The sequence below is a fragment of the Martes martes genome (genome assembly GCF_963455335.1).
Source record: "Martes martes genome assembly, chromosome: 11".
In the NCBI taxonomy this organism is placed as follows: Eukaryota; Metazoa; Chordata; class Mammalia; order Carnivora; family Mustelidae; genus Martes; species Martes martes.
The window spans coordinates 103,040,490-103,057,831 of NC_137899.1; the positions used below are offsets into that span (position 1 = coordinate 103,040,490).

Consider the following 17,342-nt stretch of genomic DNA (forward strand, 5'->3'; position numbering starts at 1 on the left):
ATAAAAATACATTATATGTTTATTAAAATAAATTAATTAAATTTTAAAAAAAAGAACATAACCTAATGCTGGGGGTGGGGGAGTAGGGATAGGGTGGTTGGATTATGGACATTGGGGAGGGTATGTGCTATGGTGAGTGCTGTGAAGTGTGTAAGCCTGATGATCCACAGACCTGTACCCCTGGGGCAAATAATATATTATATGTTGATAAAAATAATTTTAAAAAAAGAACATAACCTAAGGGCTGACACAGGGGAATTGATCTGTATAAATGGTTGCTGTTTTACTGTTGTAGACTTCAGAATGAGTGGGATAGGGAGGGGCAGAGGGAGAGGGAGAGAATCCCAAGCTGATTCCTTGTGGAGCAAGGAGCCTTACACAGGGTTCGATCTCATGGCCCTGAGATCATGACCTGAGCTGAAATCAAGAGCTAGTTGCTTAACCGACTGAGCCACCCAGGCACCCCCAGACATCAGAATGAAAAAGAATAAAGATACACTTCATTTAAATAATGTTAAATATGTAAAAATATTGATTTACTCAAAAATAAAAAAATAAAGCATCAATCTTTGGAGTTCATCTCAAAATGAACTTATTTAATTTAAAATGAAGTTACTTTCAGTAAGAAGGAGTTGCAGAATACCATTTACAAAAAATTGACATAATTTTATGGTATTTCCATATATCACATATCAGGTATGCTTTAGGTTCTAAAAATTTCAATAGGGAAACTACTCCTGATATTTGCTAAGTAGTAACATTTTTGGAATTTGAATACACTATGAGCATAGATATAGTCACACATTCTTTTGAAAACTATTTGACATTATAGTTATATAAATTAAAATTAATACATTAATATACTTTAAAAATCTTATAAATGTTATTCTTCAATTCAATAATTCCACTTCTTGAAACATTTCCCTAAGGAGTTAATGAGAAGTAAGTACAGAGATATCTATCGCAGCAACATTTATCTTAGCTAAAAAATAAAAACAACATAAGTGTTCAATAGTGAAATGGTTAAAAACTATAATAATACTTTGTAGAATATTACCTAAAGTTTTTTGAAAGCTAATTACTGTAAAAGGGAAATTCTCACAATAGGCTAAATAAAAAATCAAGCCATAAAAAACCTAGTATGATACCAATCATTTATAGAATATATATCATACATGATACATGTGTTATAACGTACAGTTCACCTTGAACAACACAGGAGTTAGGCACACTGACCACCCCGTGCAGTCAAAACTCTGAATGTAGCTTTTGACACCCCAATTCCCTAACAACTAAGAGCCTAGTGTTGACTGAAAGCCTTACTGATACCATAGACCGTCAATACCTCATATGTTGTATGCCCCGTGCATTATACACCCTATATCCTGGGTATATACTGTATATACTGTAACTCCTCCCTTGGACTCCAGATCAGATCCAATCTCCAGGTCTTCCTTCTAACCACCCCTCACCCCGTCTGCTCGCTCCCATCTCCTTTGCTAAGTGCTCGATTCCTCGTCTTCTCTCCAACCTCAGTTCTTGATCCTCTTCTCCGCCTCCCCACGCTCACGAAGTGCTTCTTGCCCATCTCAAGCTGAGGATCCCCCAGAGTTCTGTCTCCAGCCCCGGCCGCTCGCCCAGTGCCAGACTCTTCCCTCCAACTGCCTACTGGCATCCCCACTTGAATGCTGACTTGACACCTCAAACATGTCCCCAGCTGAATCTTTCCACCAAAATCTACCTCCGGCCCCCGCAACCCCATCTCAGTGCATGGCAACTCTACCTCCCAGGTGCCCAGGCCCAAATGCTGGGGTTGCCCTTCACTCTTCTCTTCCTCCTCCACCCACATCCCACTCGTAAGCAAATCTGCTGGTTCCATCTTCAAAATACATCCAGAGTTGGATCACATCTCATTCACCGCTGGACCCTTATCCATGATCCCATCCTCTTCCTCCAGACCACGGTGACACTGGGGTCCCTCTTTCCACTCTTGCCCCCGTACGAGCTGGGACCTTGACCTATTGATTCACTAATTTGTCTCTAACACATCATAGGTGTTTAATACCTACTTTTTAAAAAAATGAATGAGTAGGGGCACCTGGGTGGCTCAGTGGGTTAAGGCCTCTGCCTTCGGCTCGGGTCATGATCTCAGGGTCCTGGGATCGAGCCCCGCATCAGGCTCTCTGCTCAGCGGGGAGCCTGCTTCCCTTCCTCTTTCTCTCTGCCTGCCTCTCTGCCTACTTGTGATCTCTGTGAAATAAATAAAATCTTAAAAAAAAAAAAAAAGAATGAGTAGATGAACTTACTTTGGTGTTATTGGGCCCTGCTATTGGTGGACCCAAAAAAGATGCTTTGTAACATTGTGTTTTTCTCAAAAGTAAATGTAACACACTTGATGTGCTTGGAAAGGGAGATTTGTAAACTCTAATCTCAATTCAATATTTGTTCCCGGGGGAAACTCACGTTCTAAAGATGATGTTCCCTCTCACGAAGAAGACAACATTTAGAATATGTCACTATACAATTCATTGAGAGCTACGTAAAAGTTACTGCGGGGGCGCCTGGGTGGCGGAGTTGGTTAAGTGTGGGACTCTTGATTTTGCTTAGGTCGTGTTTTCCTAAATATATATTAACAATTTTGTATCAGTATTGTGCTGTTTTCTAGTTTTTATGTTATTGCTAATATTCAGTATAATTTTGGCAAAAAATCCAGAATGATCGAGTCTGTGATTTAATATTTATGTGTCCTTTTCAGGTCACCTGCAATGGCTGGAGGAATTTTTGCTATAAATAGGCATTATTTTAACGAGATTGGACAGTACGACAGGGACATGGAACTCTCGGGAGCGGAAAATTTGGAACTTTCACTAAGGGTAATTCAGACCGGCTTTTTTTTTTTTTAATTTTGTATTTCTTTTCAGCATAACAGTATTCATTGTTTTTTCACCACACCCAGTGCTCCATGCAATCCGTGCCCTCCCTAATACCCACCACCTGGTTCCCCCAACCTCCCACCCCCGCCCCTTCAAAACCCTCTGAAAAACAGACAGACCGGCTTTTAAAATCATTACCTTTGTTCAGAGAGAGGGACCATTTCAAACTTATGCCCAGTTTTCCTGCCTGCGCATCGCGTACCATTCCTACATCCTGTGAAACAAATGACCTGTGGGACTCCTCGCTGAGTGTGACCATAGTTAGTAAAATACCAGCTTTTATTACCTTATGTTTTGTTCTTTCTAATCTATGGCATATCACATTGATGTTTTTATTTATTTGTGAAAGCTCTTCTTTATTACACTGATTGTCTTGGTGGTTGTGGTGTAGTGAAAATGACAGGGTTACGCAGTAGGGGACTTGGGTGCCGCTAACTCTGCGGGCTGTCTCAGGCCTCAGTTTCCCCATCTGCAAATTGAGAAGACTTGGTAGGGGGTGTCTAGGTTGTCTCTCAACCCTTGAATCCCAGGATACCTGCTACAACATGGGTGGAACTTGAAAACATTACAGTGGATGAAGGAAGCCAGACACAAAAGCCCACATATTTATATGAATAAGTCCACTTCTAGGAAATGTGCAAACTAAGCGAATTCATAGAAACAGAAGGTAGATTAGTGGTTGCCAGAAGCTTGAGGAAAGAGAATGAGTGCTGATGGGTGCCAGGGCTCTTTCTGGAAGTGGTGAGAATGTTCCAGAATGAGCCTCGTGAAAATACCCAGAATCACTGAATCATCCACTGCAAAAGGGTGAATTTCTCGTAGACTGTGAATTACATCTCAAATATAAAAGTAGATTTGACTTTTAAATATTCCCGTGATATTAGATCACTAGTAATTAGGCATCAGAATGGGTCCCAGCTCTGTTGCTAACTTGCTGTAAGATTGTGGGGCAGCCATTAGTTTTTCGAATTCCCTATTTTCTTACCTGGTAAATAGCAACAAATATAAACGTCATTCTCAGAATTTTGTGGAGAGTTTTGCATTTTTTGTAGGTTTTTAAATTTTATTTTAATTGCAGGATAGTTAACACAGTGTTGTATTCGTTTCAGTTGTACAACATAGGGATTCAGCAATTCCAGACCTCACCTGGTGCTCATCAGAACAAGTGTCCTCCTTAATTTCCATCACCTGTTTCCCCCATCCCCCACCCTCTCCCCTCCGGTGACCACTAGTGTATTCCCCAGAGTTAAGAGTCTGTTTCCTGGTTTTTCTCTCTCTCCCTCCCTCTCTCTCTCTTTTCCTTTGGTCATTTGTTCTGTTTCTTAAATTGCAAGTTTGTGAAGATTTAATGAAATAATTGGGGTAGAGAAGAAAGTACGAAGTAGATATTCTGGGAGAGAGTCTAAAGAAAATATAAAAGTGCCATTCAGATTTTTATTTTGTGTTTATCATAGGTAAGTTTTGGTTTTTGACTAGATTCTTTTTTAAAAATTTTTATTTTTTTTTTAATTTCTTTTCAGTGTTCCAGAATTCATTGTTTATGCACCACACCCAGTGCTCCATGCAATACGTGCCCTCCTTAATTCGAACCACCAGGTTCACCCAACCCCCTCTCCACCCCACCCCCTGCTCCAAAACCCTCGGTTTGTTTCTCAGAGTCCACAGTCTCTCATGGTTCGTCTCCCCCTCCGATTTCCCCCAACTCACTTCTCCTCTCCATCTCCCCATGTCCTCCATGTTATTCCTTAGGCCCCACAAGTAAGTGAAACCATGTGATAATTGACCCACTCTCTGCTTGACTTATTTCACTCAGCATCATCTCCTCCAGTCCCATCCATGTTGCTACAAAAGTTTGGTATTCATCCTTTCTGATGGCTGACTAATACTCCATAGTGTATATGGACCACATCTTCTTTATCCATTTGTCTGTTGAAGGGTATCTTGGTTCTTTCCACAGTCTGGCGACTATAGCCATTGCTGCTATGAAAGTTGGGGTACAGATGGCCCTTCTTTTCACTACATCTGTATCTTTGGGGTAAATACCCAGTAGCGCAATTGCAGGGTCATAGGGTAGCTCTATTTTTAATTTCTTAAGGAATCTCCACACTGTTTTCCAAAGTGGCTGCACCAGCTTGCCTTCCCACCAACAGTGTAAGAGGGTTCCCCTTTCTCCACATCCTCTCCAACACACGTTGTTTCCTGCCTTGTTAATTTTGGCCATTCTAACTGCTGTAAGGTGGTATCTCAATGTGGTTTTGATTTGAATCTCCCTGATGGGTAGTGGTGATGAACATTTTTCCACGTGTCTGTTAGCCATTTGTATGTCTTCTTTGGAGAAATGTCTGCTCATGTCTTCTGCCCATTTTTTGACGTGATTATCTGTTTTGTGTGTGTTGAGTTTGAGTTGTTCTTTATAGATCTTGGATATCAGCCCTTTGTCTGTAGTGTCATTTGTGAATATCTTCTCTCATTCCGTGGGTTGCCTCTTTGTTTTGTTGACTGTTTCCTTTGCTGTGCAGAAGATTTTGATCTTGATGAAGTCCCAAAATTTCATTTTCACTTTTGTTTCCTTTGCCTTTGGAGACGTATCTAGAAAGGAGTTGCTGTGGGTTTTTGACTAAATTCTCGTAGACTTTTTATCATGGTCACTTTGGAGCACCTGGCTGGCTCTGTCAAAAAAGCCTGCAACTCTTGATCTCAGGGTTGTGAGTTCGAGCCCCACGTTGGGTATAGAGGTGTCTCAAATGAATAAAACTTAAAATAAATAATGGACACTTTGAACTGTGCATACAAATCTGGGTTGTGAACTCCCCATTATTATCCTTAATTTTTTTTCTCACCTTTCTCTCTGCCTGTTTGTTTCTTCCCGGCGGAGACAGTCTGGTGCAGAGAAAGCAGTTTAATCCATGACTAAGTTCAAATCTTGGTTGAGCTTTAGCTTCCTTGCAGGTAAAATGAAAAAACAGGGTCCTTCTTACAGTGCAGTAAACAGAGACTTTCTGGAAGGTGCTTAATACGCGAGAGCTGTAATGACTCTATGTTGCCCTCTGTCCTTACACTCTGCAGTCATCCGCAGAGACCAGCCTCTGAATGTACCTATTATCTTAGCGGGTATTAAATTGTTTGCTGTATTTGCTTTTTGTGTTTTATTTTTCTGAATTTTTTTGTTTGTTTGCTGCTGCTGTTATGTTTTGGATCTGGTCTCCCTCTTCCTTCTTTTGGCTTGTTACTTTGTTCACTCGCTCAAAGTTCTCTCAAGCACAGACTCCATTCATAGTGTTTCAGGTACGTTATTGCGAATATAAAAATACCTGGAACAATACCTTTTTCCTCTTAAGGCCCTGCTTGGCAGTAAGTGGGAGGCATGTTGTTTTCATTGCTTCTCCCCGCCCCCATCATGTGTTCCCTTCTGATCCCAGCATTAGTTTATAATGTTCATTCCTTTGATACTTTCCATTGTTTGGCTGATGATTCCTTGTTTTATTGCATGTTTTATTGTATGGTGTATGGCATACTTCGTCCCCTTTTCAGGACCTAATATCTTAATAAGCACATCCTTGTGTCTCAAGAACATCAATTTTGTGAACAACACATGCATATTTGAAGAGGGAGTGTATTCCTTTTTCTGGTTCTATATTCCCTCCAGATATCAAATAACAGTTAATGTATCATTCAAATGTATTAATTTTCCTTGCTTCCATATTCTCAACTACTCCATTCCTAATGGTGCCTTCATATTTTTTAAGTATGTGTGGGTCTCGCTCTTCATAAACATGTAAATTAGTAAATAGGAGGTGTACTCTCTTGACACTGGCTACGGTCTCTAACCAAGGTAAGTAACCCTGTGTTTCTGGAGAGAAGATCATCGACACCTGTACATATGTCTTCATTTCTCAGTGCTCATTCCAACAAATCAACATCCTGGTGGCCTCGGCACCCTGGGACAGCATTCCGGGAACTCTCACCAGTTTAATACTGATGTCCCTAATGGATGCCTTTTGTTCTTCTGTGTCCTGGAGGTCACTACAACATTTGATGCTGTCAGCTGGTTTTTTCCAGATGTTTCCTTGGAGTTTAGAACATCGCTCCTGGTTCCCCTTCCACAGCTCTGTTCTGTGTCTGCAGGAGTATCTTCTGTGCATCCCAGAAGCGTGGGTGTCCCTGAGACTGGTGCTCTTGTCAGCTGTCCCCTCTTGCCCCGTGTGCTCCTTGTGGTTCATGGCTGACCTCAGCTGTTTTGCACCTGTGAAGCCACATTGGTGGTTAATACAGTGTGATATTTCCTTACCCAGTGGGGAAGAACTTCAACTCTGAGCTGACTGAATATTGCCCACAGGGGCTTTCTATGACCCACCAACAGAAGGGACCGTGCTTGGCAGGACAGGGGCGTGGGACCTGTTGTCGCATATCTGTTCTGATTGGCCTGGGTCTGTCACACCTTGCTGATATTTTTCAGGGCACCCCTGCATGAACTCCCATCACTCTCACTAACACCTGGGTGGTGACAGTACCCAGGTCGATACTTGTTTAGGGTGAAGACGCTGTCAAGAGTTCTCGTTAGGTCCAGTGTTGCCCTCATGTAGGAGCACCTGCTGTGTTGGGCTATGCCACACTCCGGGCATTCAGAAGAAGGCACAGCTCTCATCCGTCCATCTGTCCATCCATCCATCCATCCATCCATTCACTCACTCACCAATGCCGAAAGCCTGTTACATGCAAAGTGCTGTGCTAGGACTAAATTCGGTGGCACTCAGAGCAAACATGGCTCAGGAGAGCATGCAGCTCCATGCTCTGGAGTGAAGAGAGGTGATTAGTTATTTACATTTGATAGACGCAATGGAGGAGACATACAGAGCACTACGAGATCCGATAAAAGGGGAATCCAGCCGTGTGTTGGGGGAGCCACGTGTCTTCGGTGGCTTCCCTGCAGAAATGGCATTTTTAAGTTATTGGGTAAAGGATAAAGATGCATTTCGTTTATTGGATGAGGTCTTATGTATATGACGTGCGCTGCTCCAGAATCTAACAGGTGTTAACTTGTTTAATGTTCCTGACGAGGCTGCGAACTAGGTGCGTGATGTCCTACTTAGAGTGCAGGAGCTGGAGTGCAGAGTGCTGGAGTAACTTGCCTTGACTCAGGGAACTCGTAGGTGTCTGCTCCGGACCTGTGGGTCCTGCTTGGTACTGTCCACTCAAGTTCAGGTCTGGAGACCTCGCCGGCTTGGTTCTATTCTGTCTGTAAGTCATTTCTCTCTGGAAGTCTCCAGAGCTCTGAATTTGTCTTAGTTGCCCTGCTGCGCTCACTCCGGAGAGTGGGGATGGGAGCTGCGGCTTCACCTGCAGCCTCAGGGGGCCTCTCCTAACCCAGGCTGCAGATCCACACTTCCATTTCCTGGTGGAGAGCAGGCCGGCCTCCAGCAGCCCCCGACAGCCTGCGTGGCTTGGCGCTCCATCCTGGAGGCCCCAGATGCGGGCAAGGTGCCCTGCTTCAGCCCCGGAGCCCTGCCGTATCCTCTGAGCATCACCTGCCTCACTATGGGACGGGACCTCTTAGGTATTGAAGCAAGCTTAGATGCCGCCCAAGGTGGCCGCACCTCTTCAGATGCTTCGATTAGAAAGCAAACCGTGTGCTGGCGATAGAGAAAGGGCAGACCACATTCTTAGGGTCTGCATAAGGGGGGGTGGGCTCCTTAGAAGTCCCCTGCTCTCTGACCGCGGCTTACCATGGTCACCATTGCTCCGAATTGCCTCCTCTCTTCGGTTGCCCCAAGACCCTCTTTCTCTTCTCCATCCTCTCAGTAACCTTAACCACACCACCCTTGAATGACTACAGGCTGGTGACATAGTCCTAGCTCCTTCCCAGGTCTTTCTGTGCCATCACCTTGTACATCTAATGGCCTATAGGTGATTGTCCTGTAGGTTGAATATCCCATGGGTATCCTAAACCCAATATTTTGAAAATGGAGCTCTTTCTACCCCCTCGAACCCATGCCTCCTCCCTTGTTCTTTTCCTCTTTGGATGGGTGACATGCTGCCCTCCTCCTGCCTGCAACCGTCCATCCCCTATCCCCCCAGAGTACCTTCTTGGTCTCCACTCTCCCTTTCATGCCTCTCTTTCTCCCACCAGGTATGGTTAGATCTAGGTCTAAGTCATCACTCACCTCCGTCCACTTTGCTCTTTCCCACTACCACAGTCCATTTCACAGCTTTGATGTAATCTCTTCAGGAAGGCTTTCTTGACCTTATCGCCGCTCTCCCTGCATGCCCATGCACACACGCACATGTACACGCACATGCACACGCACATGCACAAGTCTGGGGTCCTTTCTCCTGTGTGTGCTCATGCATTAGAGCGCATGCTGTATTTTTCTTTTTTTGAGTAGACAGTACCGTGACAGCACCTGTTCTAGTGTACCAAGTTCAGGGCAGGCTCTGTGGGCATACAACCTGTGTGGTTGCCCGTGGGGGCACGTTTGGAAGGACCCCACACTTAGTGAAATACTCCACTGTTGCCTTCCTGAAATTCATTATAATTTTTGAATCAGAGACTCCATTTTTGTTTTGTGCTGGACGCCCATCAATCTGTGTACTGACCAGGCGGTGAGCCTTGCGAGGCAGGGGCACGGTCTGACTTGTTCACACCTGGGTCCCAGAGCACCTAGTATGTTTGCCACATAAGAAGTGGTTGGGAAATATTTGTAAATGGTTGAACTGGTTGGAGTCTAGGAAGCTCGATCATGTATAAATGATCAGAATAATCGTTGTGTGTATCCACTGGGGCAACATACATCAAGCATTTAAAACCGTGTCTGCCACCGAATGAGCCATCAGCCAATATCGGTTCCTTTCTTTCTACGCGACAGCCATCCCAGAGTCCTCATTTTTTTTTTTAAAGATTTTATTTATTTATTTGACAGAGAGAGATCACAAGTAGACAGAGAGGCAGGCGGGGGGGGGGGGCGGGGAAGCAGGCTCCCCGCTGAGCAGAGAGCCCAATGCGGGACTCGATCCCAGGACCCCAAGATCATGACCTGAGCCGAAGGCAGCGGCCTAACCCACTGAGCCACCCAGGTGCCCCCCAGAGTCCTCGTTTAAAATGGTATCTGGCGGGGCGCCTGTGTGGCTCAGTGGATTAAAGCCTCTGCCTTCAGCTCAGATCATGATCCCGGGGTCCTGGGATCGAGCCCTGCAGCGGGCTCTCTGCTCAGCAGGGAGCCTGCTTCCTCCCTCCTCTCTCTCTGCCTGCCTCTCTGCCTCCTTGTGATCTGTCTGTCAAAATAAATAAATAAAATCTTGAAAAATAAAATAAAATAAAATGGTCTTTGGCTAGCAGCCTCTCCTAACGTTCTGCTGAGAAGTTTATTGAGACTGGGGAAGGCGGAATAGACTAGAAAATAAATCTGATGGACTGCCTGAATCTGGAAGGCAGCACCATAACTGCGAGGCCAATGGAACAGCCTGAGAAAATCCTACCCTGGTTTTTGTCACATGCGGTACCCCTGCGTCACCTCATGAAAACAAATACGGATTAAAGAAGAAAGAAAATACTTAGTAATGCCCTGATTTCTGCCTGCAGACTCAGAAAATAGGCAGCTTTCCAACCATGTGTGTCAGTGGAGAAGGGCCAGTGAGGCTGGGCCATGATGCAAGTAGAGGAGGTTAAGGGGAGGCTGGGGAAGGGGCAAGGGCAGGATGCCCCAGAACCCTGTAAGGATTTAGGTTGTATCTTTTGCATGGTGGAATGCTGCAGGTAGGTTGTAAGTAGGACGGTGATGGAGATGAACAAAGTGGAGGATAAGCAGGGAGAGCAGGAGCTTCTTGTGATGATCTGGACAAAGGGTGACCTTGGATGGAACTAAGAGCAGTTGTAATGGAGGCGGAAAGACTGGACAAATTCCAGGCATATCTTATGATTAGAGTGGGTGGAACTAAGAGACCGAGCAGGTAAGATGGCTGTTAAGAGAGGGAGGTGTCCCAGACAGGCCATTATCAGTTGGCTAATGCCATGATGACACTATGTTACAAACTAGCTCAACACTGAATCACTTAGACCAATAAGCGTTAGGTTGTTTCTTTCTTATGTTCATGGGCTGGCAAGGGGGACGCTGCCTCTGAATTTAGATGGTCTGGGCTTGGCTCTAGTCTTTGACTTCAGTTCAGGTCCATTCATCACTCTATGAGTATTAGAATTCTACTTGTATATAAAAAAAAGAATTCTATTCGTGTTCTACTAGTATTACTATTCTACTAGTATTTGAGGTACTAGTATATTAGTGATGACTAGTAGCAACTCAGCATATTCTCATTTGGATGGGCAAGGATGCAAGAGTCAAGCCAGACCACAAAGCATATTTAAAGCTTCAGCCTGCATCATGTCTACTCCCATTGTGTTGGCCAAGGCAACAGAGGGACAAGCCCAAAGTCAGGATGTCCAAGAAATAAACTTTGCCCCAAAGTGAGGGATGGGAGAGTGAACTAATATTTGCTGAATAATATTTCCATCTATCACACCAAGTTTCTGGAATAAGCAACCAAGTGGATGGAGGTCTGTTTTACTTAATGAGTAAAACTGAAGTTAAGAGAAAAATGTCCCCTCATGTATCAGTTAGCTTTTGCTGTATAACAAACTATGCCGAAACACAGTGGCTTGAAACAGCAAACAGTTCTAATTTCTCATAATTCACTGTGTTGCCAAAGTGGCTTTTCTGGTCAGAGACTGGATGGCTCGTTTCTACTTGTATTGCCTATACATCTGTGTTCATCTGGAGGCTCAGCTGGGGCTGGCGAGTCTAGGATGACATCATTTGCATGTCTGGACATTCGCCCAGTGATCGCTGGGGCAGTGGAGATGACTGGCCACTTGTCTCTTACATCAGTCAGGCTAGCTCAGGCTCATTTCCAGTGAGATGGTCACAAGGTTCCCAAGAGTAGCAAATGAAGTCCCATGCAGCAAACACTTCAAGCATCTGTTTGTGTCACATTTGTTAAGGTCCCATTGGCCGAAGCAAATCCTGTGGCCAAGGCCAGATTTAAGAGGTGGAGAAATAAGCTTTACCTCTTGATGGAATGAGGGACAATGTTATGTTGCACAGAAGTGTGCACAGAGGAATGAAGATGTGTGGCCATTCTGGCAACCTACCACACTTCACTACAGCAGAGATACACACTAATTTACAAACACAAACTCTAAGCATTTTATAAGTATCAAATTATCTAATGCTCATAGCAATCCCATGAGGTGGGTACTTACTCTCACTCTGCAGTTGAGGAAACTGAGGCACAAGTAGGTTGAGTAACTGCAGTAACTTGCCTTCGTTCATACAGCTGACGGAGGACTCGAACTGTACTGAGCGTCCCAGAGTCTGTGCTCTTACCCACTGTGTTAGCTTAACTCTCAGTGAGGTGCGAGTGCTGTTACTACTACTACTACTACTGCTGCTAATAATAATAATAACAGAAACCAGGAGCTGGGTGGACAACTTCCAGCAGAACTTCTGAGGAAGCAAGCAGACCATCGTCTACACGGACAGTGAGCCCAGCAAAATGTATGTCCAGATAGATCATGTCCCTCTTGAGAATGAATCAAGAGTAAGAGAACAACTACATGAGCTCTAGGAAGATTAAGCTAAATTGCTGTAGCTTCCTTCAATTTGATTTTTTAAAAAGATTTTATTTATTTATTTGACACAGAGAGAGAGATCACAAGTAAGCAGAACTGCAGGCAGTGGGAGAAGGAGAAGCAGGCTCCCCACTGAGCAGGGAACCCAATGCAGGACTCGATCCCAGGACCCTGGGATCCTGACCTGAGCCCAAGGCAGCAGCTTAATGGACTGAGCACCCAGGTGCCCACAATTTGATATTTTCTAAAAGATTTATTTATTTATTCATTCCAGGCGGGTGGAAGAGGGCCAGAGGGAGAGACACAATCCCATGACCTCGAGATCATGACCAGGGCCAAAACCAAGAGTCAGATGTGCTCACCGGACTGCACCACCCAGGCACCCCATGATTTTTGAGAATGTTTTTTCAAAAAATTTTTAGTCTTGTACCTCTTCCATCACTTTGATTACTTTTGTTTTCTATTCTGTATGCCAGATTTCTTTTCTAATCAAGAAACATTTCAAACATAATCAACAGTGCTTTCTCCCGTCTAATTATCAAACAGATACTAATGATCTTCCAAATATCCTTAAGTTCTCACTTTAAAAAAAGGAGAATAAAACATTATAGATAGCTAGTAGTAATTAGCTTTTGATATATAACAAAGTGCCCCCCCAAACAGTATCTTAAGCGTACAACTGTGTAGTTCTCAATTTCAAATGAAAATGAGACCCAGGGGTGCTTGGGTGTCTCAGTCAGTGAAGCATCTGGTTTTGGCTCAGGTCATGATCCCAGGGTTCTGGGATCAAGCCCCGCATCTGGTTTCCTGCTCAGGGAGCCTGCTTCTCCCTCTCCCTCTGCCTGCTGCTCCCCCTGCTATGCTCTCTCTTTCTCTGTCAAATAAATAAAAATCTTTTTAAAAAGTTTTAGGAAGTGTTTAAAGTACAAAAAAGAGGTATCATTGAATTTAGCCCTGATCGGTATTTTCTTGTTACCTGCTAACATCCAGAAACACTTAGTCATGCTCAGAACATGGTTAGTGAATATTTGAAGACAAACTACTTTGCCACCTTTTATACATAATCAGCATCAGAATAGGTCACATATGGGGAACCTGGGAGGCTCAGTGGGTTAAGCATCTGCCTTTGGCTCAGGTCATGATTCCAAGGTCCTGGGATCAAGTCCTGCATCGGGCTCCCTGCTCAGTGGGGAAACTACTCCTCCCTCTCCCTCTGCCTGCTGCTCCCCCTGCTTGTGCTCGCTCACTCTCTCTCTCGGTCAAATAAATAAATAAAAATTTTTTTGAAAAGAACAAAACAAAGACAAAGAATCGTTTTTTATGAGGGAGACAGAATTACTTTGTATTTGGAGTGCTGACTCGGAAGCCAAACTTCCTGAGTTTAAACCCTGCACTCTCTGTCACTGGGCAAGTTTCTTACTCAACGTATGTATGAGTTTCTTTATCTGTAAAGTGGGGATTACCACAGTATCCACATTATAGGGTTGTTGTGAGGATTAAATGAACAACCTAAGACATGTTAGCTATTCCTATGTTTGTTAAAAAAAAAAAAAAAAGATTCTGCAGTTGCCTAGTAGTACTAGCAAACATGCATTAATGTTTTTTGGTTTTGTCTAGATCTGGATGTGTGGAGGCCAACTTTTCATACTCCCCTGCTCGCGAGTGGGACACATCAATAAGCCACGCTTTCCAAATCGACCTGGTTTTATGAAATCCGTGACCTATAACAATCTCAGATTGGTGCACGTTTGGCTGGACCAATACAAGGTGAAGGAAACGTCTCTGATTTGGAAAGACAAGCAAGAGTACAGAATGGGACTTGCCCTAAAGACACCTGCTACTACTACCTTTCCAGAGAACAAGTTTTGGGGTTTTCCCCTCTATTTTCCTTAAATTAGCCTTCAGCCACTCATCTACCTTCCCCAGACCCTATTCTCAATTGGTTCATTCAAACCTACTACCCTGGAGCATTACTTTTTATTTTAATTTCTAGGGAAACTCAAGTTTCTCGGAAGTAAATCCACCACCACCAGAAGTTTGTTTGGCCCGGATCTATTCCCCCCCCCCCCCCACCAGGCAGTGCCCCTCTGAAGCAGCTCTCCCTGCCCTCCTCCCCACAGGCATCTCCCCAGGTTCTCTTCCTCTGCTACCAAGTTCTCAAGGGATGCAGTTGCTGTGATCTGGAGACCACACGAGAAACTCCATTACCTCTTTTCTTTTCTTTTTTAAAGATTTTATTTATTTATTTGACAGACAGAGATGACAAGTAGGCAGAGAGGCAGGCAGAGAGAGAGAGAGAGGAAGCAGGCTCCCCGCTGAGCAGAGAGCCCGATGCGGGGCTTGATCCCAAGACCCTGAGATTATGACCTGAGCCGAAGGCAGAGGCTTTAATCCACTGAGCCACCCAGGGGCCCCCCATTACCTCTTTTCAACCGACAGTCAAAGATTTCTCTATCAAAGCCATGCTCCTTCATCTGTGCACCTCCCTAAGCCGCCAGCCCCTAGTCAGGACCTAAAAGGGCGCACAGAGAACACGCCGCTCTGGCCCCATTTGAAAGTGGTCCCTCCAGAATCCATGCACGAACCAATATAGCAGTAACCCCAACAAGACCTCATATCAGATACATGGGGAGAAATATGTAAGAATCTCTCTATGATAGTCTATGTTCTGGTCTTAATCTAATTTTTATTTAGTATTTTAAATTATAAAAGTAATAATACTCTTTCTCTAGTAATCAGGGCAATGCAGATTAAAGCCTCAGTGAGGTATTTCTACGTAGCCACTTAGATTGGCAAAACTGTTTAAAGTCTGATAGGACCAAGTATTGGCAAGCACAGGAATTCTCAGACATCGTGTGTGGGAGCACTCATTATTACAAACTCACTTTGGGAGACAGTTAGGCAAAATCAAGTAAAGATCATGAATATCCCACGTTCTAGCAATTCCATCCTGCACATACATCCCAGAAAGGCATGCTTTTGTGCAAGAATGCACGAACGAGAATGTTTACAAACAGGATTGTAGGTGTTAGCCAACACTAAAACAGCCCACGTGCTCATCAGGATCAGAATGGGTAAATGAGACATTTAATTGATATAATTCTATTTGGCCATGAAAATTAACCGTAGACATACATACAACCGTACAGCCCATCTTAAGGACATAATGGTGAACTAAAGCAGCCAAAAACAATAGAATGTATACTGATTTATTCCAGTTCCTATTAAATTAAAAATGGGTAAAATTAAGTTACATAATGTATGTGTGCACAATTAGATAATCAAAGCTAAAAAGAAAAGCAAAAGCATGAATACATAATCAAGATAGCATTTAAAACCAAGGGAAAGGCTTCGTTCTCGACGGGAAAGGCTTTGAGGAGATCGTTTGTGTAGTATTTCTTGACCTAGTCAGTATCACGGGGGTTGATTTTTCAACAGTTCATTAAGTTGCACATTGAATTTTATGTACTTTTTGTATGCTTATTATATCTCCTGATTTTTAAAAGAAATTATTTTTTAAAAGGTAAAACATACTCATGTTTAAAAGTCATACAGTACTGAAAGAGTACTAAGTGAAAAGCAAGCTTTCTCAGACCATAGTTCCACCCCTCAGAAGTAACATTAAATTAGCAAGCGCTAAATCACTAAATTTAGCAATCACTAAAATGAATAGTCTCTTGTTAACACACATTTAAAAACAAATACATATCCTTTTATATAATGAGATTCACACAATATTTTGTTCTGCAATTTTTCCACCTGTTAGCATATTTTATTTTATTTTATTAAAAAATATTTATTTATTTTAGAGAGAGAGAGTGCATGGGTGGAGGGGTAGGCAGAGGAAGAGGGAGAAGCTGACTCCCTGCTGAGCAGAGAGCCTGTTGAGTGGCTCAGTCCCCGGACCCTGGGATTATGACCTGAGCTGAAGGTAGATGATTAACCAACTGAGCCACCTAGGTGGCTCCTCACTGCTCCACAGAGCCCCTACCTGTTAGTATATTTTAAAAACATACTTTCAAAGTCTTTTAAAATCTGAACATATAAACATGTCACCATAGGTGGCTGTGATTCTTGGGTTTCTAAGAAGCAGCACCCGGATCCCTGGGTCCCGTCCTGGATCCCTCTGCAGCACCCAGATCCCTGGGTCCCGTCCTGGATCCCTCTGCACCCCTCTGCTGTGGTTTGTCACAGCGCGTACTGAGAATGCGTGTGGGGCGAGGGAATCCAGGTGCCACGTGCGTCTCAGCCCTCACTCTACGGATGGAATCGGAAGGTCTTCTGATTTTTGTTGTTGTTGTTCAGGTGATGGAAGGATATACTGCTACGTTAGATACGGCTTGTTGGGTTTAATGGAATGACTCTCTATTTCCATTTAGGAGCAGTTTTTTTTACGACAACCTGGTCTGGAATCCGTTGCCTACGGAAACATCGGTGAGCGCGCTGAACGGAGGAAACGGTTGGGTTGCAAACCATTTCAGTGGTATTTGGATAATGTCTTCCCAGAACTGGAGACATCTAAGGACAGCCAAAGAAAAGGAAACAAATCATTTTCATTAATGAAGGGCTAAAAACCTCTGAGGTCTTCAACATAGCGAAGAACACGGTTCCAGACCTGATGCGAGTTTGGAACATCATGAAATTATGTGACGTGTAGTAAGAAATACAACCAGAGTGCCTTTCTGTCTTCCTTTAACGATCGTTCTTAACACTTTGTTACACATGCCCCTACATTTCTGGGGCAGCAAAACCTTGAACGTTAGAAATATACACGGTCACACAGATGAGAC

At 43.7% G+C, this 17,342-nt stretch overlaps 1 protein-coding gene across 1 annotated transcript in view; it reads left to right on the forward strand.

The window, feature by feature from the left end:
• The window catches only part of GALNTL5 (polypeptide N-acetylgalactosaminyltransferase like 5), a gene marked incomplete at its 3' end in the record, with an annotated part of 53,357 nt that extends 36,234 nt beyond the window's left edge, over window positions 1-17,123 (forward strand). Inside the window, exons 6-8 of the mRNA XM_080818765.1 lie at window positions 2,756-2,873; window positions 14,170-14,319; window positions 16,932-17,123. Coding sequence (XP_080674891.1) covers window positions 2,756-2,873; window positions 14,170-14,319; window positions 16,932-17,123 — 460 coding nt within the window. The remainder of the gene's footprint in view (window positions 1-2,755; window positions 2,874-14,169; window positions 14,320-16,931) is intronic.
• Window positions 17,124-17,342: the final 219 nt, after the last annotated feature.